At 51.3% G+C, this 26677-nt stretch overlaps 10 protein-coding genes across 10 annotated transcripts; 4 read left to right on the plus strand and 6 right to left on the minus strand.

Annotated features, from left to right (window-relative positions):
* Positions 1–621: 621 nt before the first annotated feature.
* Positions 622–4629, minus strand: pmcB (putative calcium-translocating P-type ATPase(PMCA-type); the record flags this gene model as incomplete). Its single annotated transcript, XM_056962137.1, is given in 6 exon segments — positions 622–753; positions 827–1424; positions 1474–3048; positions 3103–3418; positions 3437–3533; positions 3589–4629. 6 exon segments carry the CDS (start codon positions 4627–4629, stop codon positions 622–624), a joined length of 3759 nt encoding a protein of 1252 aa, XP_056827140.1.
* A 1872-nt stretch (positions 4630–6501) lies between these two features.
* Positions 6502–7914, minus strand: N7477_000475 (uncharacterized protein; the record flags this gene model as incomplete). The annotated part of the gene is made up of 1 exon (XM_056962138.1): positions 6502–7914. The coding sequence occupies one exon, from the start codon at positions 7912–7914 to the stop codon at positions 6502–6504; it is 1413 nt and encodes a 470-aa protein (XP_056827141.1).
* A 1315-nt stretch (positions 7915–9229) lies between these two features.
* eb1 (microtubule-binding protein BIM1) lies at positions 9230–10381 on the minus strand (the record flags this gene model as incomplete). Its single annotated transcript, XM_056962139.1, has 6 exons — positions 9230–9292; positions 9349–9824; positions 9902–9979; positions 10079–10097; positions 10175–10289; positions 10368–10381. The coding sequence occupies 6 exons, from the start codon at positions 10379–10381 to the stop codon at positions 9230–9232; spliced, it is 765 nt and encodes a 254-aa protein (XP_056827142.1).
* Positions 10382–10856: 475 nt separating this feature from the next.
* On the minus strand, positions 10857–13007 carry N7477_000477 (WD40 repeat domain-containing protein; the record flags this gene model as incomplete). Its single annotated transcript, XM_056962140.1, has 1 exon — positions 10857–13007. The coding sequence occupies one exon, from the start codon at positions 13005–13007 to the stop codon at positions 10857–10859; it is 2151 nt and encodes a 716-aa protein (XP_056827143.1).
* Positions 13008–14148: 1141 nt separating this feature from the next.
* N7477_000478 (NAD(P)-dependent alcohol dehydrogenase) lies at positions 14149–15451 on the minus strand (the record flags this gene model as incomplete). Its single annotated transcript, XM_056962141.1, has 5 exons — positions 14149–15026; positions 15080–15121; positions 15175–15234; positions 15292–15319; positions 15377–15451. The coding sequence occupies 5 exons, from the start codon at positions 15449–15451 to the stop codon at positions 14149–14151; spliced, it is 1083 nt and encodes a 360-aa protein (XP_056827144.1).
* Positions 15452–16168: 717 nt separating this feature from the next.
* On the minus strand, positions 16169–17178 carry N7477_000479 (dihydrodipicolinate synthase family protein; the record flags this gene model as incomplete). Its single annotated transcript, XM_056962142.1, has 2 exons — positions 16169–16395; positions 16428–17178. 2 exons carry the CDS (start codon positions 17176–17178, stop codon positions 16169–16171), a joined length of 978 nt encoding a protein of 325 aa, XP_056827145.1.
* A 591-nt stretch (positions 17179–17769) lies between these two features.
* Positions 17770–19219, plus strand: N7477_000480 (Gfo/Idh/MocA family protein; the record flags this gene model as incomplete). Its single annotated transcript, XM_056962143.1, has 5 exons — positions 17770–17793; positions 17841–18003; positions 18059–18757; positions 18812–18902; positions 18955–19219. The coding sequence occupies 5 exons, from the start codon at positions 17770–17772 to the stop codon at positions 19217–19219; spliced, it is 1242 nt and encodes a 413-aa protein (XP_056827146.1).
* A 667-nt stretch (positions 19220–19886) lies between these two features.
* Positions 19887–21928, plus strand: N7477_000481 (putative PHD finger domain protein; the record flags this gene model as incomplete). The annotated part of the gene is made up of 4 exons (XM_056962144.1): positions 19887–20207; positions 20269–20643; positions 20735–21739; positions 21791–21928. 4 exons carry the CDS (start codon positions 19887–19889, stop codon positions 21926–21928), a joined length of 1839 nt encoding a protein of 612 aa, XP_056827147.1.
* A 724-nt stretch (positions 21929–22652) lies between these two features.
* Positions 22653–24688, plus strand: N7477_000482 (uncharacterized protein; the record flags this gene model as incomplete). The annotated part of the gene is made up of 3 exons (XM_056962145.1): positions 22653–22787; positions 22938–23146; positions 23200–24688. The coding sequence occupies 3 exons, from the start codon at positions 22653–22655 to the stop codon at positions 24686–24688; spliced, it is 1833 nt and encodes a 610-aa protein (XP_056827148.1).
* A 582-nt stretch (positions 24689–25270) lies between these two features.
* N7477_000483 (putative transcription regulator PAB1642) lies at positions 25271–26377 on the plus strand (the record flags this gene model as incomplete). The annotated part of the gene is made up of 1 exon (XM_056962146.1): positions 25271–26377. One exon carries the CDS (start codon positions 25271–25273, stop codon positions 26375–26377), a length of 1107 nt encoding a protein of 368 aa, XP_056827149.1.
* Between the last annotated feature and the right edge of the window lie 300 nt (positions 26378–26677).

The following is a 26677-nucleotide window of genomic DNA, read 5'->3' on the forward strand; positions in this document are numbered from 1 at the left end:
TTATAAATGCCTCCAATGAAGCCATTAACGAGTATAATGCTTCCACCACGGGCGCATATGCGTGAACGGAGAATGAGCCAATTCTATTTAGTCGCAATTATCTGAACATCTCTGTCCGATATCATGCCATCGCAATGCCCTACCAGGACCTTCTGAGCTGAAGTAGGCGGCTCTCCAATGCACATTATCAGGTACTGTTTTCGACTGATCCTTTGGCTGGGTGGGTTATTGCCTGGTAGTCCATTAAGCAGTTGTACAGCCTTCTGTCTCTGCTGATAAATTTTCTGATTTGCAGAGGAGCGCTCAAACATCACACTTTCTTCAGGGGCTGTGCATTAGTGGGGGCCGCATTAGATACTCCGAGGCCGGACTACAGCGGAATTAGCAGTGGTGCATGAAATTTAGTTGGGGCATCTTAGTCCTATCGAACTAACATAAGTCATGATCCAGTATTTCAAAGACTTTGGAAAGGCCTTCCCTAGTTATCAAACATCGTAACGACTAGAGAACAAGTTTTGTCGTACAAAGATCTTCTTGATCTTGTCCTTCGAGGTATTGTTAGGTACAAAAAATTGACCGCCAGCCACCCAATGGTATCGCTATATAACACAAACAAAAAGTCTAAGGAGAAGTCGTAACAGTAATAGGAGGCACCACAATAGTGGGTGGTGTCCGGGGGCGCTCAGATCTCTCGAGGTGAGCCAATTTCGTGGAAGGGAGAGCTTCCTCATCCGAGACAGGAGAATTGGGGGTCTCGGATGATTCAAGAGGGGTGTCGAGGGATTTTGAGTTTTTCCGGAGAATGACCCGGCGAGTAAATCGAGACATGGGTTCGGAAGAGAGCCTTCATACCACGAACAAGGGCCTTGAAGCCCCGAGAAAGTGGATTCAATATGAAGTTCATCCCGTTAACGACCGCATTGAACACAACGCCAAAGTGGCGGTCGGGGATCATGCGCAGGACCACAGCCCATGGTAGACAGCCTAGTGCGCAGATTAAACAAACAGCCCAGAGGATACCGGATATGCGAGTCACGCCAAAGGCCTGGCCGCCGACATACACGATCATGACTTGGCCGCCGATCATGATGAGGTTGATGCCCATGAACCAGTAATTTTTGAGCATGCCTTCGAAAATATTGAACTTGTTGTCCAGACGGCGGTTGTTAAATTCGTTGAAGATCTGCATCCAGACGAAAGTATTGAAGACGACGGTTGAAAGCTGCTTTGATCGAAGTGCTGCGTCATTGGCGTCGAGTTGTGCGTCGAGCAATTGGTCGCCTGCGAAATAAAGCATAAATGTCACAGCAAGTTGATAGACTGCCTGGCCGAGAATCATTTTCCACATGGTCATAGTGAAAAGTGAGGCGCTTTTTGGCACGGGCTTTCTATCTAGGATCTTCTCTGTCGGGGCATCGGTAGCACTGTGAACTTGTCAGTTGAGAATACTATCGCAGCATGGGGGTAACGTACAGTGCAAGAGCAGCGAATGTGTCCATGATCAGGTTCACCCAAAGCAGCTGCACAGCATTCAAAACACTGCTATTTGAGCTGCTGTACACAGAGGACACAAAAGTCAAAGTGACAGCTGTGATGTTGACGGTGATCTGGAACTGTAGGAACTTGGCCACGGCATCATTGACCGCACGTCCCCAAGAAATGGCAGTGACGATAGAACGGAAGTTATCATCCAGGAGGATGATTGAACTTGCTTCCTTGGCAACCTCGGTACCAGCAATACCCATAGAGAAGCCAACATCCGCGGTCCGCAGGGCAGGGCCGTCATTGGTGCCATCACCAGTGACAGCAACAGTCTCGCCAAGGGCCTTGAGTCGTTCCACAAGAATGCGCTTATCCTCAGGCGAAGATCGTGCCAGGACTTGCAGACGGGGAATGACTTTATCCATATCCTCATTCGACAGTTGTCGGAACTTGGGACCTTCCATGACCAATCCATCTTCAGTCTTGATGCCGCAAGAAGTCGCGATGGCAGTGGCGGTGGCAACGTTATCCCCAGTAACCATCTTGACCTGAACTCCTGCCGAGTGACACTTGCGAATGGCAGCGGGGACCTCAGGGCGAAGAGGATCTTGAATGCCCACGACTCCCAGCCAAGTCATGTCGCGGAAGACATCATCAAAGTCGGCAGCAGATTGGTCGTCCTCCAGCTTCTTAGCATTCTTTGGTGGCCATGATGCAAAGTCGCCATAAACCATTCCGATAGTGCGGAGGGACCCCTGAGCATATCGATCAATGGTTCCCAGGATCTTCTGTCTATCCTGGTCGGAGAGGCCCTCAGTGTGGATGGACTCCTTGGCCGTGTCGATCCCTGTGATCAGAGTAGAACAGGCGTCGACCATCATTTCAGCTGCACCCTTAACCAAGAGGCGGTATCCAACACCAGGGTGACGGTAAACAACACCCATACATTTGCGTGCAGAATCGAAGGGAACAAGCTGGACAATCTCGGCAGAGCCACGCTCCAAAGCGAGATCCATTCCCAAGTAATCCTTAGCTAGCTGAAGAAGTGCAACTTCAGTCTTGCTTCCGACGTATTCCTTACTACCATCTTTATCTTCTTCAAAAGCAGTAGAGTTCAATGCAACACTTTTGGTAATAAGGTCGCATACCGGAGCAGAGCAGCGCTGGAAGGCTTCTGAGATGCTCATGGCATCGGTGCCAGTCTCACCCTCAGATGGTTGGCTGAAGCTTTGATCCGAGCCCCAGGTACCGGCAACCACTGTCATCTTGTTTTGTGTCAGGGTTCCTGTTTTGTCGGAGCAGATAACAGTTGCGTTGCCCATTGTCTCACAAGCCCGAAGGACACGGACAAGGTTGTTTTCCTTGACCATGCGGGTTGTAGCAAAGGCCAAGGCAAGTGTAACAGCCAATGGAAGACCTTCTGGAATGGCCACGACGATGACAGTGACCGCAACAATCAAGATATCTACAAATTCCTTACCCTTCTCAGCAGGGGAAACATTCGGATGATTCGGAAGATCGGCAATGAAGCGGAACAAAAGGACAAAGAAAAGTATTATAGCAGCTCTGCACACCATCGTTAGTATGAACGGAATCAAGGCGTAATGTAATTCGACTTACGCTGAACCCAAATATCCAATCCAGTCGGCCAACTTTCCCAGTTTCACCTGGAGCGGCGTGGGATCATTAGTCGTTTGCAAGGATATCATGATCCGACCATATGTCGAATAAGGCCCGACACTGGTGACAAGGTAGGTTCCGACACCTTCAAGAACTTTGCTACCGGAAATCAGAAAGGGATCGAGCTTCTTCGTTGCCCGGCCCTCCACAATCTGCAGCCATACTTCCTGCCCAGCGATCTTTTTCATTTGATCAGACTCGCCAGTGGCGGATGATTCGTCGCATTTGACACCGTGTCCTGAGATCAAGATGCCATCTGCAGGGATTGAATCACCCGGCTCCAGGTGAAGCACGTCGCCGACTAGAATATCGTAGACGGATATCATCATAGACTTGCCAGAGCGGACGACTTTTATCTCTCGGTCATCATTCTAGTGATGTTAGTCTGTTGTGATATATCAATACCGCTGATGTCAGATCACTCACCCGCTTGTTCAATTTCGCAAATTGTCGTTCCTTCTGCCAATCATTGACAGCAGTCACGACGGTAACAATTAAGATTGCCACACAAATAGCCACACCTTCAACCCAGTCCACACCCGTGCCTCCCGAAACCGTCTCATAAATACCCAGCGACAACGAAACTATAGCCGCAATAGTCAAAAGTATAATAATTTTGTCATTATAAGCAATCCAGAACAGCTTGAAAAAGCCAGTCGATTTTCTCGCCGGCAGCTTATTCGCACTGAAGACGCGAATGCGATCTTCAAAGGAATCCCCACCCGTCGCCGACGCCATTACAGGATTGTGATCCAGCGCCGGCTTGCTTATAGACGGCCTCTTATTATAAACGGGTGGCGCCACTTCCTGAAAAGCAACAGTCCCATCCAATCGGCCCTCGTCGACAGACAAGCCAGCATGAAGATCAGTTCTTAAGCCGCGTTCAAGACCCTGCAGCCCACCCAGAGCATGGAATGCAGCCAAAGACTTGGGGTTTTGCATCTTGTTCAACTGGCCCGGCGAGAAGGCAAAGCGATTATCATCGACTTGAAAGTCCGCCTCGTTGCGCGGGTCTGGATTTAATGCCTCCGCCAGCGGGACATCGTCGTACTTGGAAACGATAGAGGGATCAACTTCCGAGTTCGCCCGCGAGCGAACTGTCATGTTCGCAGTTGATGCAAACGAGTCTGAGCGCGGACGTAATGTTTCGCCGTCTATCGACGATGCAGGTCGATACGAGCCATGATGTACCATCAGATGGGTTGAATTTTGATTCCAGGCCATGTCTGGCGATAAAGATGATGTGGGTGATGTTGGACTGTGGTCATTATCTGTTGGGCTGGACCCTGATGATGATGCGGCAGCTGATGAAACAGATAGAGATCGCTGATGAGAAGTTAATCTGAGATTTGACGCCCAATATACTTGCGGGTAATTAGGTGTTTTACTTACCTCTCTTCCGCTTGGATTCGTCACGACGACGGGACTAAGAAATGGGCCCTGGGATGGGTTATTAGATGAGGCCATGGTGCTTTTTTTATTTTTGCACCGGATGGACGATTTTGTGTCGTCCAGGTATATGAAAAGTAAATTATGAAATGGGTTCCTGTGAAAATTCTGCGGATGATGGGGTGTACGCTTGATATCACCCTCTATCGTGGCTGTGTAATGCCCAGAAAATGCCGAGTAATGGAGAACTCTCGGTATTGAACTCGAGCTAAGGGATAAGGGAATGCCAAGCTCGCGCAAATTTTCACACCCAAGGCAGTAGACGGACAAGTGAGGGGCTCGATAAGAAGTAGAGATAGAGCCGAAGCAACTCGCCAGGATGACCTAGACGAGATATTACGTTGGCAGAGCACAGCCCCGACGGCGACAACTGTAGGTTTCGCCAAGGTGAAGACAGCGTTCGACAAGGTATAGAAAGGCGAATATGGAGTCCATGCCCAGCTCGAGTCTTCAAGATCCAACACAGCCTTGATGAGAGGCGACGATATAGCACACGACAGTGAAATGGGAATTAGGCGCCGACGGGCTCATGCAACAGTCTGAGACTGGCGAGGCGCCCGGCCAGGTGCGCCGGGGCCCGACGGAGATCCCAATGGTTCTCAGTCTAGATGTGATGGGGTGGTTTTAGTTGCCGCCATGTCCATGGGTGGAGGAGATGGGTCCGACTGCGCCTCAATAGCTATCCAATCGCCATAGAGCTTCAGCATGCCCCCGCTTAACTTTATGTGTCAGGTTGAAGAGTGTCATCACCTTTGAACGGACAGTTAAGCAGGTGAATATTCACCCGGATACGTCATGGCATAGCATGACGTGGAGATCTGGCTGTTGCAAGCACGAGGTGTGTTTCGTTTCGTGCGTACGAATAGAGCCGTCTGTGTCATGACACCGATCCTGTACTGCGGAGTACCACTTTTGGCAAATGTTGCAGGAAATATGATCATCATACCCGCTGTAACAGCCAGTGGCATCTACGATCATCACTGCACCTGTTCATGGGCAGGATTGCAATTGCCATCTGATGTGGCTGTGATGTGGCGAGTGATCGTCTGTGGCGGTGCCAGATACAGATCACGTACCACGTGACGTCCGTATGGTGCTCTTCTCAGACAGCGTAGGCAGCATTGGGGCTCATCTGCGTGCCTTGAAAATAGAACTTAGCGTTGAAATTGCGGTAAAATAATACAACTCAGCTCTAGACACAGTCCACGTGCTCTCACTGCCCCACTAGGCTACAGACATGTGCAGAATAAGAAGATTCCAGGCTACTATTATTCATTATCTTAGATGAAGGGATACCCAGGCCAACCCATGGGAAAGTTGGCTCATGACCATACCACATCAACAGACGGTAATCCGCCGGATCGAAAAAGCAAGAAGAAGGTAGAAAAGTAAAGAAAGTTATTCACGAGGAGAAGAGGAGGGAATAGGGGGTATCTAAAGGAAACAATAGACAAAAACAGATGTCAAAGACAGGCAGGGACTCATTGAGATCCCTTGAATCGCAAAACAATTGAACAAAATGAGGTCAAATGAAAAATGAACAAAGAACTGACGAATCGCTGCAAGCAAATCAGCGTGATGAATCGGTCATGGTCCACCTCTCAGATCTCCAAGTCCCGTATCACGTTGCCTATATCATATCACATATCCCGTAGCAATAAGCACATTCAATTTCACAGATCAATGCCCTCCGTGAAGCGGCTGCTTCTGCTTCCGTCGTGGCTCGGAAGACTGCGGCCCAGCCCATCAGGCCGCGGTGGTAAACTCGGCATGACACTCTGAGGCTGCGCCAAGTGGTGCGAGGGATTCACGGTAGTTGGAGAGCCGAAATTGACTGAGCTGGAGACAGGAAGATGAAGTGGTGAGGGTCGAACGGGAGCGATATGCTCATCAGCCTCTCGTAAATTGGTTTCCAACGGCATGCCGAATGGTGATGCCGGAGGAGGTCCATACGTCGAAGGGGAGACCAGTGGCCCCCCCGCTAGGAGATATGGGGGAGAAGCCAGGAAGAGTAGGAGAGTCGCCATCTAAGCCACCGCCGTACCCGTCGCCTCCGTGAGTGAGGACAGGAGGGATCTTGCGACCGGAAAGCTTCTGGAATCCTCGCTCGCTCGTGCCAGACGATGATATGGTACTCTCGGTTGCGGTGGTCATAGTCGAAGTGCGCCAACGTTTCATAAAGGCGGGTGCTAAATAAGATGCCGAGAACAAAGGATCGTTGTCGTTGCTCAAAGTCCGTTCGGATATGCCGCGTGTTCCGGCATCACTGGATGGAAGACCTTGGGCACTCTGCTGTTGTAAGAACTTTCGACGGCGGAAAAGATAAAATAAAAGAAGGAAGATAACGGCGAGACCTGCAACACTTCCTACGACACCGCCCACGATCTTAGGCGTACTGGCATCCTGGGTCGGTCCTGGTCCTGATCCTGACCCTGAGGATGAAGTAGGTTGGGAATTCCCCGTAAATGTCTCCGCTCCACCACCGACACTGGTACCGGTACTGGTACTGATACTAAGACCGGCGCTAGTCTCTTCGGAATCCCACGAGGCACTCGTTGAAGCACACGGTGTGATGCTGGAATATGGGACCTCAAAAGAGCTGGAACTAGAATACCAAGTATCGTAACCACCATCCGCATAGGAAGCAGATGTCGACGTCGGTAAAATGGTTGTAGAATTTGGAGTCGCAGACGGTGCTGGCTCAAACAGTGGAGTCGATGTATACGGAATTGAAGTGCCGGCTAGCAAAGAGATCTTCTGCGAAGAGATTGGCGCTGTTTGGGTCTGCTTGACCGTAGGTGGCGGTGTAGTCTGAGTTGTCGAGTTTGCCGGCGGGGTAGCGAGTAAGTTTGTGGGAGCGGTCGACAAGGACAGCTCTGCTGATGCCGTTTCACTGGCAGTGAAGGTGAAAGCGCCAAACGCAGGGTTTGAAACGGTCATCGGAAAACCAGGCGCCGTGGACACCCAAAGGGTGTGGGAATTCTGATCCACCAAATGCAAGATGGTCTCAACCACCTTGGTTGAGGGTGAGTCAGCCTCTTGTCGTTTAAAAAGTGATCCGGCTTGTGTCTCGGCGGTATCTTCGAGGCAAGTTAAATCTTGTAACGGATTGCAGGCATTATTCGGGACCAATTCAGAAGTTGAAGAACTGGGGGTTTCAAGTATATTCACAGCCCGGAGGATCTTGGCGTTGGAGTCTTCTCTATCCGCATTTGCTGCTTCCTGTTCCTCGACATGGTGCCTGGCTTGGATGAGCTTGCTCATCCGCTTGTGGCGTAGGTGACTATGTCCATGATGCGCCATTTTGAAGATCGTGGGGGTGTGCCCCAGACAGATAAAGTTGATTTCAACGGAGGAAGATCGTGAACTCTCACTCGAGTCGGAGCTGAATCGACCAGCTGCACGATGGGCGAATAATTGTCAATCTTGAAGTCTTTCGTGCAAATGGAAAGCAGAGACTTATCCGCGGGTTCCGCAGAAACGAATGACGCTGGCTGAGGCCCCCCAAGAGGAGAGACTGTGGGCGAAAGAAAAAGGAGTGGATATCAGCGGCCTATGTCGCCGACGAGAGAATCAGTAATGAATGAAGGGCATTCAGCGCAGATCTGAATGGCCTAAGGTATTGATTTGTCCGGTCAGCGATGGGATTTCTCAATTGATTGGTCTGGGGCGGATATTGGTACATCCCCGTCAGATGGAAGGAACAGGCAACCCACCGGGAAAAGAACGAGAAGACAGAAGGAGTGGCAGTTAAATTAGAGGCCAGGTCGTTGCCTTTAATCCATAGTGTCGACTAGACCCCCCGAACGAAGCGAGACGAGCGAGACGGGTGATATTGGGACCCGGGGTACCAGCGGGCACGTTGAGGGGTGACACTGCGAGGTCTGAGTCTGGGTCTGAGAGACACAGATATGCTACCTGGTGAGCTCGGCCGACACTTGGGAAAATGAAAAAGCGAAATGGTGGAGCGACGGGACCCAGACTCCCCTAATCGAAGCCAAGACGACCCGCGTGGGTGACGAACTAGTCCCGGGGCCGGGGCCGAGAACGTTTTCTTTCTTCTTCCTGGCTTGTTGGTGTGATTACCTCCCCGGGGCAGACGGGTGAAAAGGGTTGACATGAGTAGACCTCTTCTTTGAACCGGGGCATCCATTGAATCGTCATGTTGTTATTGTTTTTTTGCTGGAAACGCACACTTCATCTCCTCGCAGCGTCCAACGCCGGTTCCATATTGGGACTAGCGGTGATGCAGGTACGCATGGTATTTGACGAACCAAACCCTGGGATCAATGACGGGTGGGTCCCGCTTGAGTCTGGCCCAAACTAGCGCGCTGCAGGTTTAATTATCGCCCTCCCGCAAGGGAACGGCACTATTCCTGTCTGGCACTATTGTTAGACGTACACGAGCCTGAGATATTAGGTAAGATTCAGAGTCATGGTCACAGTCATAGTCATAGTCATAGTCACTCTAGGTTTGTGGTATGTTTCGCTACTGTACTAAAACATATCACAAACCATGATTCCCATATGGGCGTGTAATTCACTATCTACGCTTCCACATCTCATGGGGTATTTAGTAATGAGACGCTTCTCGTGTTCGGGCCCGATCACGTTCCGCTCAGAACGTCTCCAGGTCGTCACCCACGACCTCCTCACCCTCCGCGGGGATCTCAAATCCATCCTAAGATTCCATTAGCAATGTCATCGGCCCGAGTTACGTTCTCGGATGAAACTTACTTCAGTTGAGTACAAAATGCCCTGGATGTGCTTAACAAGAGTATCCTCCTCCTTCTCCAACTCGGGATCTGCTTCAATGGCGCTCTGCAGCAGCAACTCGATATCGCGCAGTTTGGCAAAGTAGAAGTCGCGCTCCTTCTCGAGTCCAGCAATGGCTTCTTTCTGTGTCGAAATCTCCTGCTGCAGAGCCGCGGTGGCAGCGCTGGTCGGCGCGGCGGCAACCCGAGGTCGGGCGGTACCACCAGTAGTAGGGGTCACGCCGCGTCGCGAACCAGCCGAGACAGTACGCGCAGCGGGGGCGCCGGCGGGGGCGCCAGATGCTTTACGGCGGCCGACGGCGTCGTACTCACCGCCGGGGTAGTGCTGGTCCCAGTATCGCTTGGTCCACTGGAGAAACTCGAGGTTGTCCTGCATGCGGCACTTGCTCAGGGACTGAACAGGGATGGGCTTCTCGACAGCGTGCTTGGTGAAGACGTCTGGAACGAGTCGTATGTTAGAAGGTTGATTGGCACGAGGACTTGGACGGTGATGGTGAGTTATTGTCGAAACGTACTCTGGAGGACCTTGAAGTTTTGGAGGTAAGCATATTCGCTGTTGACGTTGAACTTAACCCGGGACATGGGCACATCCACTAGAAAACAAAAGATCATTCGCATCAGTATATGCCTTCGCAAAATCTCGGACGGCTTGACCGCTCCTCGGAGCGCCCACGATCAAAGACCGCACTCACTGAAAATGGAGTCAAAGATCTGACATAACGCAGCACTGTTTGATTCCACCGAGACTCATGTCAGCCCATTGTTCCTCTCGCATATCCGACGTGTACCGCATCTAGGGGTGGAGGGGGAGGGGTGGCCGATTCGTCATACCCGGTTCCACACTGCTCGATCTTAGTGATGTTCAGCTGCAGCAGGTTGTTCAGCCATGCCAGCAGCTCTTGCCTGTAGCAGATCCAGGGTTAGCTGATTTCCATGTTGTCCAGAGGTCGATTGTTGGTTTAGGGGGGGGGGGAAACCAACCTAGATTCACCCATGGTGGGGTAGTGATAGTCGCAATCGGAACGCTGAAGGGAGAGATGGGGAAATGGAGAGACAAAATTTGACAAGGGGTCGACAGAAAACAAAATCGTGAAAGATCAGGGCCTCCTCGCTGGGGTTTGCCTGTCTCTGTTGATGAAAAACAACGGTGGTTTGTTTTGATGCTAAAATCCACGGATCATTGGCGGCGCTAAGAATCACGGCAGCCAATCACGGGGGATTAAGTAATCTTTTGCCTCAGGCATATTATAAGGTATTTTCTGGTCTTTGGACTATCATCTCATTCAAAGCTGGTAGACTGCATGTGTATCGCTATAAACAAATGAGTAAGATATTCTATAGTCACTTCTTCTGCCCAGTACCCATGGTTGCATTCCCCATATGTTTCCAACTCCTCAAAGACCATGCCGGCATGAATATTTAAATCAACGCTAATTGAAGAAACAAAATTACGAGACTTGTGCAGCAAGTTTACTCCTCCAACAATTCAATCCCATCTAGTCCGTAGCCGAAATCCATAATGACGGCCCGCGAGTCTTGGCTAGTCGCCAAGATCCGCCGATAGTCTGACTGGACATTCAGCATCCAGCTGGTGGTCCAACCAGGCAGATCAATAGATAATTCACCAGTGTCGGCGTCAAATACCTTGACACTCATATCGTAACTTCCACTGACGATACGCTTGTTCATGCTGTCAAGGTGAAGCGACCGGATCAGGGACGAATGGGCACGGATCTCACGGACCAGCTCACCGGTGTTGGCATCGAACTGATAGATAATCTTATCATTGCCACCGGTCAAAATGGTTCGACCATCATCACTGAACTCAACACACGCAAGACCACGGTCCTTACTGATAAACTCCTTGACGCACTGACCTGTGATGACGTTCCAGAGTTTGGCTACACCATCGCCACCAGCTGACACCACGAGGTCACCACGTAGTTGCACAGCATTCACAGGTCCGTGGTGGCCAGATAGCTGCTTAAGGAGTGCACCGGTCCTGCGGTCCCACACGCAGATGGAAGTATCTTTCGAGCAGGATACAATGTACCGATCGTCGAAACAGACATCCAGCACACCGGCACTATGGCCGATGAGACGATGAATTGGTTGATAGTCTTTCTTGATATCCCACACGATGCAGCTAAAGTCTGAAGACCCAGTGACCATGATTTCTTCATCAAACTTCAAGCAAAGAACTGAGGCGCTATGATAATTTGACGGGTGCACCATCGGAGCAACGATCCCGGCAGATGGAGTCGATGGTGGGCAAATAGTTGCAAAGGGAGACTTGCCTGTGGCCTGCTGTGCCGGGTTATTTACCGGTCCGTTGATAGTCACGTCGCCCGTGGGAGGGCCAATAATCTTTTGGCAGGACCACGGGTAGTGGGCGTCCCACACACGTATGGTGCGATCACGCGAGCCAGTAATAATTTTGTACTCATCAAATTGTGCACAGTAAACGCTGTCTGTGTGTCCGTGAAGATAGATGGCCGCGGCCTTGCCTTGTTTCCAGCGTTGCTCGAGAGATCGCCGGACGAGGAACATCTTCTTCCAGTCCTGGTTGGGAATTGACTTCCCCGAACCGACAGACAACGTCTTCTTGGTTGAAGCGGATCTGGCCGGGCGTCGAGGGTATGCACCATGGAAGACATGCTTCCAAACATGGGGCGAAGAAGCCTGCAGATGCCAGGCCTTCGACACAGATTCGGAGTCCATGAGAGACGCTGGGTCCAAATATGAAAGAATGTGAGCCGAGATCTCGGCAGGGAGGTAGGAAACTGGGTCTGTAGTCGATATCAATGGCTGACTCAAAATTCTTTCGACTTTGTCGTTCTTACCAATGTGCACACAGGTCAAATAAGATTGCCCGGAGGGGTCACGCAGGTTAATTCCGATACCACTCTCAGAATCCTGTGTGACTTTCGCGTCGGGTTGCTGGAGATCCCGCTCCGTTTTGGCCAATTCCAGCCTGGCTGCTTCATTCTGCGCGGCAGCGGCGGCGCGCGCAGCCGATCCGGCGAACTTATCATTCGGGAAAATCGGAGGTGCAAGCCCATTTCCCGGAATGGGTACTGGGCTTGAAGAACTTGGCGCATAGAAGCTATGCAAGGCAGATACACTGTTGAGCGAGGGACGGCGGTTGATGCTGATGCCATTAGACCAGGCGCGGGATCTAGGTGCCCAGCTTCCAGGATCGGCATTGCGCTTGTGATTCGAGCCGTGGGCCACAGCATAGTGATAGTAGCCACTTTCGCAACTGCACTCGCTGTCATCTTCAAGTTCAGGGACCTGTAAGCTTTGCTTCGAGGACTTGTTGCGAACTGACACAGAGAGGCGACGGCCCAGAGCCACTAGACCTTCCATTGGATGACGTAGACTCGAGAAGCTCTTAGCCGCACGGCGTCGAGGCACATCCTCTTGAAACAACTCCGTATCATCCACCGTCAAGGCATTATACTCGTCCGAAACCCCCGCCAGGGAGGCATTTTGCCACTGTGCATGTGCGTTGTTTTTTGGTAATGCCGCTGAGGACGCAGTAGTCTTGGCACGAGGGCGCAGAGAGAGCGAGGGACAACGTCGCACAGAGAGGCCGCCGGAGTTCTCACGTGGCGACATAACGATGATCACCGTGCGAATAACAAGAGTGAATGAATGGCGACTTCGATTGCGATGTTATTTGATGCGCAGTCGTGCTTGGTGCTCCGCTGACACGGGCTGTTTATGTGAATGAAACGATTGGACTTTTTCGGGTCCCTTGTCTATGGGTAAGGCGTGAGATGCAAGTTTTAAAAGGGCGTCTCAGGGAAGTGGCTCTAAACGATGAATGAAACCAAAGATAGGGACCAAGAACAACACCGAGAAAACGATATGAGAGAAAGAATGAGCAAGGAAACCAAAAAAAAATCAGAAGGAAGATGCGCAAGGAGAGAAAAGGGAGGAGGAATCCCTAAGTCCAAAGAATGGGCGGGCCTGAGAGTCGGGCGGTGAATCGATTATGTCCGGAGGTTGGCCTTGAAGTATAGAATACTTGTAACTTTTCGGTCTTAATGCAGTATCCTGACGTACCTGTACTTATCTTTTTCTTCCTGCAAGAATCTAAGTTTTTCCAGCATCCGGGGGCGACTTCTGGGGCATTTACGCCCGTGCGGAGTACTGCTACCGCACTGACTATGCTGCACAACCGCGTGGGAAAGTACCGAGTACTATCGAGTTTGTACCGTCGGGTGGCGATTCAGCCTTCAAGTTCCAGGGTTCCATTTCACCTCGGAACTCTGCTGTCATTCGGGTAAAGTAGGGGTTTCAAGGCTTTTTTCAGGACGGATCTAACGCGATAAATCCAAAATTCAAGATGCCGCCGATCCGGTTCGTGCTTCATGCTTCAAGGGAAGTGGGTCGCTCCACTTTAAACAATGTTGTATTTAAGGTCCATGACAATAGAATACAACTCTTGACCACGAAAAGAACGTACTGCATTACAGTCTACTGGCATGGATCAATAGAACAGATTGCGGTGCAAAGGTACGGCGGTAGAGTATCTCAGATCTGCCCAATGTAGACCAATGGACATAGAAGTACGCAATTGAAGGTGTAAGCTGGACGTAGATAGAGATCATACTAATCGTTGTCTAATTTTCATATTGGTATCGCAAAAATCAAATGCCCTGATAAAGCGGCTCCACACACCCACGTTATACATCATCAGAACTCCTCGGCCACTCCTGTCTCAGAAACACCTAACATTCCACTCCGAGGCTGTTTAACCAAAAACCTTCTCATATCCGGTCAGAGTAAAGCGATAGCGCACGTCACCCTTCTTCATCCGAAGCATAGCCTCCTTCAGGCCCTCCTCGCCAATCGGGATCTCCTCCACCCACCCCTTCAGCCCTTTATCCGCCGCCAACTGCAACATCTGCAGCATCTCCCGACGGCTGCCCAAGTGACTAGCCCCAATAAGCACACCATTAGAAATCAAGTTCTGGGCCTTAATAATCTGACCGTCCTCCTCAGGCAGACCGACACTGACCCATCGACCATGCACATCCATCATAGACAGGTAACGCGCAAGATCAAAGCCCTCCGACGAGTTCGCACAATTGATAATTAAATCAAACGAGAACTTATGGGGCTCCTCCCACCCTTCCTCGGCAGTAGCAATATACCCATCGGCACCCAATTTCAGAGCATCGGCCTCTTTAGCCCTGGAACGTGAGATAGCCCACGTCTCAGCCCCAAGAGCTTTGGCAAACATGATACCAAAGTGTCCGATACCACCCAGCCCAACGATGCCAACCTTCTTGCCCGGCCCGGCACCGTTTCGCACAAGCGGCGAGTACGCAGTGAGACCGGCGCATAGCATCGGTGCCACGGTGTTGGTAGACAGAGCTTCGGGAATGGGGAACACCCAATGCTCGTGTGTGCGCACATGCGATGAGTATCCGCCCTGGCTGATGATCCCAGTCTCAGGCCACTCCGATCCGTAGGTATCCATCATCTGCACAGGGCAGTAGGTTTCATTGTCGTTCAGACACTGCTTGCACTCACCACAGGAGTATGACTGGGCGCCGACGCCGACGCGCTGTCCCTCCTTGATGAGGGTGACCTTCGGACCGACGCGAATGGCACGGCCGATAATTTCTGTGAATTCGTTAGCGATTGATCATTTGTTTTAAAAATGTCGGAGTGCTTACCGTGTCCCACGCACAGAGGAAACTTCTGGGATCCCCATCCACCTGAAAGACATTTGTGAGCTGAGGTCATGCTGGCTCTTTGGCGAATTACCTACCGCTGATAGTGTGCACGTCACTTCCGCAGACACCGCATGCCTCAATCTTGATGTCCACGTCTGTGTACAACCTTGGTCAGGACTGATCGAGAAGTAGCGGAATAGGACTCAACGTACCATAGTCACCAAACGGCTTCAACTTGTACTACGGACCCGAAACCACAGATTAGTCAAGCTCGTGGATTAGCTGCATTCAACTCACGAAGCGCTTGTGAAATTGGGTAAAAGTTTCTGGTCCATCGACCTGGAAACCCTCAGCTTCCTCGGGGTAAGGCATTGTTTCAAGGAATAGTCAAGTGAATGGGCAGAAAGGTAGATTTTATTCCGCGGAATTGGGGAAACAGCGATTTTTAAATCAACTCAAGAAACAAGAAATTCCGTAGCGTGTGGGGGGGCAGGAGGGGCATATCAAGAGAATCTAACAGAAAAGCTGTCTCCTCCACCAAGGGCGGCATATACATTAAACCGACTCGTAAATATGCTTTGGGCTCAAGGTGCCGTGACCCCCACAAATCGGACTTGTCACCGTGAGGTGGGCTCCACCCCTCAAACTACTAATTCAGCTCTGGAAATCAATGCCTGAGATTCTCGCACAAGAAATCACGCATGGTAGAATTGAATCAGCGATGGGTGCAAGAGATGAAGGGTGTCTACATGACCTCATGCGATCTCCAATGCGCACTCAAGCGGCATACTTCTTGCTGTTGCATTGTTCAACAGTGCCAGGCTCGTATCAACTCCGATCGTCTATTTTTCCGCCTATAAAACGCCCAGGAGAAACTAGCTTCCGCGGACCCTCTTATCGACGATAAAAGATAAGAAAACGCATATGTCCAGTTCATAGGGCTTAAACTTAGGGCTCATGCTGGTCTGACGATGGCTTACCTCTAGAGGGAATTGCAATTGTAGGTGACAAGGAAGCAATTACAGTCATGACTTGATCATTTACAACGTAGTATTCCACTGTGCATTTACATTCTTTCCACAATCATGATTACGCCACGTCAGGCAGCGACAATTCAACTTCCAATGCGCCCTTAATCTTGTCGGCGATCGTTTGAGCCTGGGCATCACTAAGACGGGCCAGGGGTCGACGAGGATATCCGCCGTAGCCGTAGTAAGACTGAATAGCGGACTTGGTGCCGGGAATGGCGGCCTTGGTGAGCACCCAGTCGGCATCGCTGAGCTGCTGCTGGGCCTGCATGGCCTCGGCAAGCTTGCCTTCGGACCAAAGGTTGAAAATACGAACGCACAGACGGGGACGACATTGGCACCACCGGCTAGAATCGCGGATCCACCAGAGACAAGAGTCTGGATGCTGAAGTCAGCGATACCGCCAAAGGCAACGTAGGGGTGCTTGGCGTCTGGCTTGGACACGGTGGGAGCGGCGCGCTGGGCGGGGGCCAGAGGGGAGGGGGGCGTGATGGCGCCAAGGGCACTTGCGACACGAGTCAGCTTGCCGGTGTTGGCGCAGGTGAACTTGGTGCCGACAATGTTGGGGTGCTGGGAGATGCGGATGATGAGATCAGAGTCCATATCGATTCCAGCGACGGCGCCGGGGTAGTTATAAAGGATAATAGGAATGGGAGAGCCATCAGCCACAGCAGTGAAGTACTCGTATAGAGTCTCGTCGTTGCCGACAGCGGCACGGTAGTAGCTGGGCGGCACGATCAGAGCATACTCGCCGCCGGCTGCGGCAACTTCCTGACACAGCTCAATGGTGCCGCGAATACTGTTCTCGCTGGCACCAGAGATGACTGGCACATCCGTAAAGCCGGCCTCATCGAGAGCAGAGCGGGTCTCCCGTGTGACGGTTGCGCGCTCCTGGCGCGTCAAGTGCACGGCCTCACCGTTAGAGCCCATGGTGACGAGACCGACCAGACCCGCTTTGGCTAAGCGCACAGCATGGCGACGGATTGAGGCAACATCGAGGTTTTCAGTGCTGGGATCGAAGAAGGTCATAGTTGGCGCATAAACGCCGGGACGGAGAGGAGTGGGCGACATGATGCTGTAGAATGTTAATTTTGGGAGCTAAGAGCTGGGAAGCCACAAATGAGTGGGATGTTAACTCACAAATTTATGTAAATTTAGAGAAATCAGGAAGCCAGCTGGTCTGGTTTTATTTAACCAACCCTCTATGCTCCTCCCCATGTCGGCAAATCGCCCGATGCGATCTCTTTGGCGGATAAATAGATTCCACCAACCAGAGTATACAGAGCGAATGTGGGGTGACATTTCGTGGAGGAGGGGCGCGTAACATGGCCTCGTCAGGGTAAATCATGTTGCGCAGACATAACTGCAGTCGGCGAACAAGTGTAGACATGTCAGCAAAGCTCAAGCTTTGAACACCTTTCATGATTCTGTAGTGCAAAGGGAATATCCAAGGAAAATTACCAGAAATCGCATCAATGGATCCAATAGCCACCCCGCACCGATAAGATATGACGAGGTCGGCTATTGACGTTTTTCAAACGCCGGAAGAATTACCTCCACTACGAGACCCAAGTTTCCCTATTATATCCCTCATTTCCTCTTTAATTCTCTTCATACCCCTCAAATTTTTTTTGTCATCCTCTTCTTTGACAAATATACATCATGGCACCTCCTAGCGTATTGATGGTAAGCCTGACGAGCTCCCGTCGCGTACGCGTACTAATCGCAAATAGGTTGGCACCGGCGAGTATACTACCGGCTTCGTCGGTGGAGGTGCTTCCGGTTCAGACAAGAAGGTCGGCGTGGTCGGTCTATCTCTGTTCGACCTGCGCCGCCGAGGCAAAGTGGGCGACCTGAGCATGGTCGGCGTTTCGGGCAAGAAGTTCCCGGGCATTCGTGAGGAGCATCTCTGAGGAATCAATAGAACAATTGGGCTAACAGAAGATCACAGGCGACCACTTGCACCGTAATATCTGCCAAGTGTACAACGGCCTCGACACTTCGTTCACCTCTTTTCCCGCCGATGACCAGACCGACCCAGATGCCTACAAGACGGCTATTGACGCTCTGCCAAAGGGCTCCGCAATCACCATCTTCACTCCCGACTCCACCCACTACCCAATTGCGTTGTACGCTATTGAGCGCGGCCACCACGTTTTGATCACTAAGCCTGCGACCCAGCGCTTAGAACACCACCTCGCGTTGGTCGACGCTGCGCGCAAACATGGCGTTTTCGTCTTCATCGAGCACCACAAGCGCTTCGATCCGGCATACTCAGATGCCCGCGCCAAGGCCAAGACCCTCGGCGACTTCAACTATTTCTACAGCTATATGAGTCAGCCCAAGAGCCAGCTTGAGACTTTCAAGGCCTGGGCGGGCCGTGACTCAGATATCTCGTATTATCTCAACTCGCACCACATTGATGTCTGCGAGAGTATGGTTCCGGACTATAAGCCCGTGCGGGTCACGGCCACCGCTTCGCAGGGTACCGCAGCCGCTCTGGGCTGTGTTCCTGAGACGGAAGATACTATCACTCTTCTCGTGGAGTGGCGCCGCAAGGATGATCCTGCGAAGATTGCTACAGGTGTTTATACTGCCAGCTGGACCGCGCCGCAGAATGCCGGCGTGCACTCGAATCAATACTTCCACTGTAGGTTTTGGGACCCAATCGGAAGAATGAGTGTTGGACTAAATTTGGAAACAGATATGGCTGCCAATGGCGAAATCCGCGTTAACCAGGCCAAGCGCTCCTATGATGTGACCACCGACGAGCAGGGACTGATCTGGGTGAACCCGTGAGTGAAATGAAATGTCGCTTGAAAAGACGAACGCTTATAATGACCTCAGCTTCTACATGCGCTACGCCCCCGACGAAGAAGGCAACTTCGGTGGCCAAACCGGGTACGGTTACATCAGCTTCGAGAAGTTCATCGACGCCGTGACGGCCGTCAACGAAGGCCGATTGACTCTCGATCAACTGGATGCTCGTCCCCTTCCCACTCTGCGGAACACAATTGCCACTACGGCTATTTTGGATGCTGGCCGCAAGTCATTGGATGAACGGAGACCCGTGGAGATTGTGTCGGATGATGGAAAGTGGGAGCTCAAGTAAAAGACCTCGGTGAAAGTATATACAGATTGTGAGTAGTGCCGCAGGAACTTGATTTATCTAAAGCCAAATTCGCACATGGAAGTGGAGAAGCTCTGTAGTGTGGCTTCTGGCAAGTGGCCACCCAAATTGGTAGCCATTGATGGGGAAAAGAGGAAGCACCTCCCAGGTTGTTATGTTCTCTTTGCTTGCCGTTTCAAATCAACGCCTCAACTACCCAAGGTGCCTTTGACGGCTATTTATCATGGAATCTTGGATCTATAACATTAGTCGCGTTAGCTGTGACTACTTCCATACACTTACTTTAAAGGCAGCACGACACAAGGATGGAACTTCATTCTACGGATACTACACTTAGCCTCTCTTTTTAGGATAAAACTAGTCATATCGAAAAGTTCTTTCTATGCCATGTGCGAGCTTAGAGTGAAAGCAGATTACCCGATTAGGATGACACATCACGTGGTGGAGGAACAAAGATAATCCGCTGTTTGTTCCCCAGTTGCAGCTGCAAACGCCTCATCGTCGCTTCTCCGTTGCTCTGTTGTCGTGCTGCTTGGTCTGTGACTTTGGGAATGTGACTTCTTATTGCTACCTTTTCGTCAAGCTCATCGTATCTCGATTATTGGTGCATCCTGTGCGGTCCCATAGGACGCGCATCACGACCCGCAAGATGGCCATGACTGATGAAACCGATCATAGTGGTGGGGTCATTCTGGACGGTCCTTTCGATCCAGATGCCCAGGCCACTGTAACCGATTACATTGACTACACTGAATACCTCCCTGCCGATCTCATCCGCTCCCTCACTTTAATCCGCGGTCTGGACGAGCGTTACCTCGACTCGGCGCATTCAGTACACTCCCTGACCAAAACCTACGGCCAGCTACCTGACCTTCCACCCGACGAGCGACCGAGCGCAATCGGTCTGCGTAGAGACATATCTCATCAGCTTGATCGTGCGATCAATGCGCGCGAATCGGCATACGCAGAGGCTTGTCGCTCCATACGACGTTGTTGATCGCCACTTCGACCGGCTGAGCTGTATCAGGCAGAAGCTCGATGCGCTCCCGAGACCACCTTCCACAGAACCGACTCCGCCACCCCGAGAACCTACGCCGAAACGTTCACGCCCCTCCAAGAAGGACAACGCGTCAACAACGCGTATTACTCTCCGCCTTGATAACCCCAAGCGCAGTCACAAGAAGAAGGTGAGACGCTCAGGTGTTGCGGCGAGTCATCTGGCAGGTTTCAACCCTGATTCTCCTATCGCCAGTACTGAACAATCAGATGCTGAAGATGTGGATCTTCTTCCCCCCAAGCCTGCCAGGCCCCCAAAGAAGGACAAGGCACGCCGCCCAAGCTCGGGCGTCACAGTCTCCACTAGCAATGCGCTTGCTTTACTGAAGCCTCCTCCTGCGGATGCCAAAGTCGGCAGCGAACATTTGCCTTGGATCCGGTTGACGGAATGGGAGATGACCAAGCTTCGAAAGAAGATGAAAAAAAAACGCTGTATGGCAGCCTAGTGAGGTCATGGTGTGGCGTGAGCTTGCTCTGGCCGGCCGTGGCTGGGACGCCTATAAAGAGGCAAAAGCACTAGCTGAGCAAAACGGCACAGAATTTATTGATTGTGATAACCTGGAGATGACCCATCGCGGCGAAATGGGAGGTGATCTGGAGGAGACCAAGATTAGCAATCGTGGTATGAAGTTAAACGAAGCCAAGAAGCTGAAACGTGAGCTACTGGCACGTGAGGCGGCATTGAATGGCGAAACTCCAGTGAAGCCTTCAAACTCTGTCCAAGCGACCCCAAATAATCGATCGTCACGCAAGAGGAAGCGGGAGGAAATTCCTGTCGAAGAAAATGGATTGGAAGAAGACGTCGTCGCTCCTGAGCCTGTACCAGTACCTGCTCCTATGTCGCATAAGCGCCGCAAATCCAGTCGTGGACCGGCTGCCACTGCATCTGGAGAAGCGAACAGCGGCCCTGTTCCTATGGGCACAACACGAGCATCACCAATCGAAACAAAAGTAGAATCTCCTTTGGCCTCACCGAACGAGTCACGCCCCTCCACAAGATCGGTTGGCAAGCCAGCTGGAACACCCACACCACCTACTACACGACCCTCGTCAAGGCGCTCTGCAGCTGCGGCGATTGAATTGGGCAGTCTAGGTGGTCTTCAAACCACTGGAACCGTCGTGCGCGACTATCGCATCAAAAGCGCAACACCCGCCCGCAAAACTCCAATCCGCGAGTCCTCACATGCACCAAGTCTCCCTGCACCAGCTCGAAAGCGCAAAAGACCCGCTCCAGGTCCCATTTCAAATGGCCAAGATGGCGGCGCTGCTGTTAGTTACGGTCGGCGCAAAGCCAAGCCTGGCAAGAAACGAATCAGCATTCGGGACTCACAGGACGTTCGAATTGACGAAGACGGTGTGTTGGAGGAGATCGATGCAAATGAGCCTCGGTATTGTATCTGTGGGGATGTGAGCTTTGGCACAATGATATGCTGCGAGAATCAAGACGTAAGTTTTCTTTTATTCCGGTCAAAAAGGCACAACGCTAATGAGTCGCAGTGTGATCGTGAATGGTTCCATCTGGACTGTGTTGGTCTGTCAGAAGTTCCTTCACGTACAGCTAAATGGTACTGTCCCAACTGTCGCGTCAAGTACCACAAAGGATCAGACGGTATTGTTCGAGGGGGACGTCGATAAGCAATTTTTTTGTATGATACCACGGGATTTTGCGTCAATCGCTAGGGGTTTTAGTCTGCTATGGCGTTAATGATCGGAGTTTGGTTACGGTCCAGGCATCACCGGAGTTATTAGCCACCAGCAATTTCAATATCATTTTTATTCGCTTCTTTACTGTCATCGTGACTTCTGATAGTACCTATTTCAAGTAAAAACCTACTAGTTTCAATCGAAACAGTTATGTAGGTGAATCATCATTGTACCTAGGTAGTGGCTAATATCCTTCCTTCCTAGTGAACGGGCATTCCTTACTGAATACGTCTTCCATTTTCCTGCACCTCCTTGTATAGGGCGGCAATGACCAGATTTTGTCATACTACTACCACTACTACTACTGTTATTATTATTATAACCACTAGCAGCTACCTATCCATGGAAGTGAATGCTCTCAGTGGTTCAGTGATGTATTTTCAGTGGATTTCTTCGCAAGAATCAGAAAGTTAATGCTTTCAGTGATTCAGTGATCCATTTTGAAACTAGCACCACTTCACCTCACGCAACTAACGGGTGAATGCAATTCAGTACTTGTCTCTCTTTCATCCCGTCTCCCCTCATCCCAGGTCATCTCGTTTTTCCATCTTTGTATCCCATCATTACATCCATCTTCTCCGACCCCCTATCCTTCTCAGTCTTCTTCACCATTATCTCCCTCTCCTTCATTAGCCCTCACTGAGCACGATCTATCATGGGCAGCAAAAAGGGCCACACAAAGAAGGGAAAGAAGCCCCGCCCGAAGAATGTAAAGCCCAGTGGTGCTCTGCACTTGTCTGATCCACAGGTTCCAACTTCTACCCAGAATGCTTCACATGCGGTTGAAAATGTAAGTTCGTCCATGCAATCCAGGCCAACTGCACCACGTCCAGCCCCGATGAGCCGACATGAGATGCCGGGGTGTTGCATCTCTGTCAGACGCCATCATCATGCTGAGGTTGGGAAAGGGCTTGTCACTGAGCATTGTCATTCTGTGCAGGTCGATGTTGGGCCTCTCAACACTCATCCGGTTGAGACTGGACCCATTCCATTTCTGACACCTGAGAACATTGCCGGATACTGGTGTCCTATTATGGCATTAGCTAGGTTTCCAAACACCTACATTGGTGGTAGGGACAAAGAATTGACCCTGCGCTTGTTGGCAGACTTCTTCCACGAGGAGAAATTCTGGTGTCGGCCCTGGAAACAGTGAGTGATACCCCATAGAGGGCAAGAGCGCACGCACTAAGCAGCATGCAAAGATTTTACCTCAAAATCCCCTTCACCCATCCCGGAGGCGGCCGGCTGACGCTTGCCCGTGCAGCGGATGTCCTTGCGTTCCTAAAGGAGGCCAGTGCGAAGGAACATTGCGACCTTACACTGGATGGAAAAGCAGGCATGTTGCTTCATTTTGATGGCAGCGACGGTTCACCTGTTCCCACGGAGTTGGGGACAACCAAGAGTCGTTCGGACAAGGAGAAATTACTGGGAGTGACTCTTCCCCTTGGCCCGTGGGATGCTTGGATGGAGGACCGGCCATTGTCGGTGACTGACACCTTTTTTGAAAAGCTTCTTGCCGGGGTGCAGGCTGCACGAAATAACAGAGGGCCAAAGCAGAAACAACGAATGGATCACCAAATTGCCCACCAGATTAAATACTCCACAGCCTTGGGAAGAGTGATATGCATCTTTGGCCTTCATCCAACCACATTCATCACGAATATGCCACCAGTCAATCTCCTCAAGGCACCTCCGTTTGATATGGAGGGTGAATACATCTTCATTTCCGTAGATGTGGAGTGGAAAGATCATATCACAGAGCTTGGAATTTCCTTCCTCGATACTCTCGATCTGGTGAGCCTGCCCCCCGGTGAAGATGGGCTCAATTGGAGCAGAATGATCAAATCTCATCATCTTCGCACTGGGGAGAATTGCATACACGACCTCTGGAAACGATGCAGCTCATGCCCCAGGAAATTCGGATTTGGCCAGAGTGAAATTCTCCCTGTAAATAAGTTGGGAGCGAGGATTGATCAGCTCTTTTCGCCTCCATATGGGCACCACGTTGGTGATATCCCAGCATACAAGCTTCGCCGGCGGTCAGTGATCCTGATCGGTCACGGCATGGCGGGCGACATGACCCAACTTGCCAAGTCTGGCAGCAAGGTCTTCAACAGCATGGACCTCCCTTCGTCGGCGATCAACAAGGTGTGGGATACCAACTGGCTGTGGCGTGTCATGCGACGTACGACCAATGCACGATCCTTAAGAGACACTTTGGCGGATCTCGACGTTGGACTAGTCCAACAAGCTCCTCTCCACAACGGGGGAAACGACGCCCACTACACCATGCTGGCACTACTCCGAATCATGCTCATCACGGCGAGCTCACCTAGGGATTGGGCGCAGAAGGCGAAGTCTCCGGAGCATCGCTCCTGGTCAAGTCCGTCCTGTGGGCCTGGGCTTGATCTGGCTCCGACTAGTCGCATTGCTGCTCTTCACGCGAGGCCCAATATGACTCCTTCTACTGTTTCTAATATGAATATCCCTGCTGAGTTCAATCTCATTTCGTCTCCTCCTTTCATCCCTGTCTTTGCTAGATGTCCCTCGACTTCGTCGGACGATGAACCCGAATCACCTGCGTCCGTTCTGGAGGAGAACGTGCACGCTGTTGACGACTGGGAAAGTCTGTCAGTCGGTGTTGGGTCCATTGAAAGCATGGAAGACAGTGTGGAGTTGCTGCGGCTGTAAATCATTCACCGGGCCATTCGACTTGGAACTGATCGAGGCATGCACACCTGGCAAATTTCAGGCCTTCTAGCTTTGCTGCCAAAACCAAGGCTCTGACGTGGCCCCTTCCTCTGAGGAAGCATCGTGAAATACGCAAGGCTGTTTAATATCTGACATCTACTTATCAAAAGCCTTTCACCTGCATGGCGTAGTTTTAGAAATTGAAAGTCATCTCATCTTATCTCATTTCCCGTAATCTCTATGATCGTCATTCCATATATATTGCAACCGCTTCCTCAGCCTGATATATCTCCACGTGTGAAGAATGGAGCGCCTATCCCATATATGTCAGACTGTTAAATGAGCTCCAACGTTCAAAAAAAAAAACGATACCCACCTCTGTTTACCCTTGCACACTTATTCAATCGTTTCGCAATTTTTATGCCTGACGCCATAATTGCATATCTCCACGCTCATTAACCCCCGCTCATTTGCCCCACAGCTATCTTAATTCCGCTCCAGATTCCACATGCCCCTCTAAAAGAACCCATTCTCTCACCAACCCTCCAATTGTCCAAAAACAAACGACCAATACCGCGAAACATGTCCAGCCAAGGTCCCTTAACCTCCTGGCTTCTTTCCGCAACCCCCGAAGCCTTTAAACGAGCAACAACCCACCCCTTTCTCGCCTCCGCCGGCCGCGGCACTCTTCCTAAATCAACTCTATCTCAATGGCTCGCCCAAGACCGGCTCTACGCACAATCATACATCCGGTTCATCGGCCTCCTACTCGCTAAGATTCGCATGCCAGCCCATAAAGCGAACAGTGCGTTCCCGCTCAAACCATCCTCGGAACAACGGGCCGTCGAGGTCCTGATCGATGCACTGGTCAATATTCGCACCGAGTTAAAATTCTTCGAGGAGACGGCCACTGCCTACGGGTTAGATTTGACTGCTATCTCGGCCGAGGAGGGTGGTGAGAGTCTTGCTGAGTCCGGCTCCGGGAGCATTACTACCTCGGCGGGGATTTCGACCACGGGGTCGGGCTCTTGTCCTGGGTCGACGGGCGTGGCTTGTGGAAGCAAGAATATCTCTACGGCTGCTGCTGATGAGGGGGAGATGGAGGGGGTTCGGGCTGAGGGACATGGACTCTGTGGTGCGCAAGGCGAATGCCAGATGCAGGCTGGAAATGAGGTTTGTAATCCTTCTTCGCCGCCGAAACCGCAGCAAGGAACGAATGCGGCGGAAGGCGAGCAGCCTTGTTTGCCATCTGGTGGGCATCCTGTGTCTGCGGCGCCGTTGGAGAGGGGTGGACCGATTTATTTCGCGGCCACATGTATTACGCGCGCGTACATTGATATGTTCATGTCGGCGGGAAGTACGGGAGCTTCTCTTCTCGAGGGATTGGCGGTGCTCTGGGCGACAGAGGTCTGTTATTTGCGGTCGTGGAGGTATGCGGCTTCGTATTTGAAGTTGAGAGATGGACAGGGCCAGGATGATGCGGATGGCGGGGCGTTGAGGGATAAATTCATTCCCAATTGGTCGAGTGTGGAGTTTGAGGATTTTGTCAATCGCATCGGGGATGTGTTGGATGAGATGGCCGGGGAGACGAAAGGGTGGGAGGAGGCGGAGATGATGCGTGGAAGGTGCTTGGAATGGTGGAGGCAGGTGGTTTGGTTGGAGGAGAGGTTTTGGCCTGCTATGGACTAGGCCATCCCCGTGCATGGTTTGGGTTGGAATTGATGTCTTCATTCACACGAATCAGACGCTATAGGGATCACATTTGTATGGATATATCATACATTGATTGCTTCGTAGTAACAAGCCGATCGAGGCTAGGATGGCATACACAAAAGATGTCGGAAGTACAAACAGAACCAACCGCAGACGCCAGGCCTTTTCAACGACAGTAAACCCGGAAACTCCTTGCTCTACTGCATGGTCGACAAAGAGAAATACAATAACCATGAAAATAAGCCAATTAATCAACCTGCCAACACCGGTAGAATG

Source organism: Penicillium maclennaniae (genome assembly GCF_028827695.1).
Source record: "Penicillium maclennaniae strain IBT 15551 chromosome Unknown utg000001l:1.0-3280838.0:1.0-3283122.0, whole genome shotgun sequence".
Classification (NCBI taxonomy): Eukaryota; Fungi; Ascomycota; class Eurotiomycetes; order Eurotiales; family Aspergillaceae; genus Penicillium; species Penicillium maclennaniae.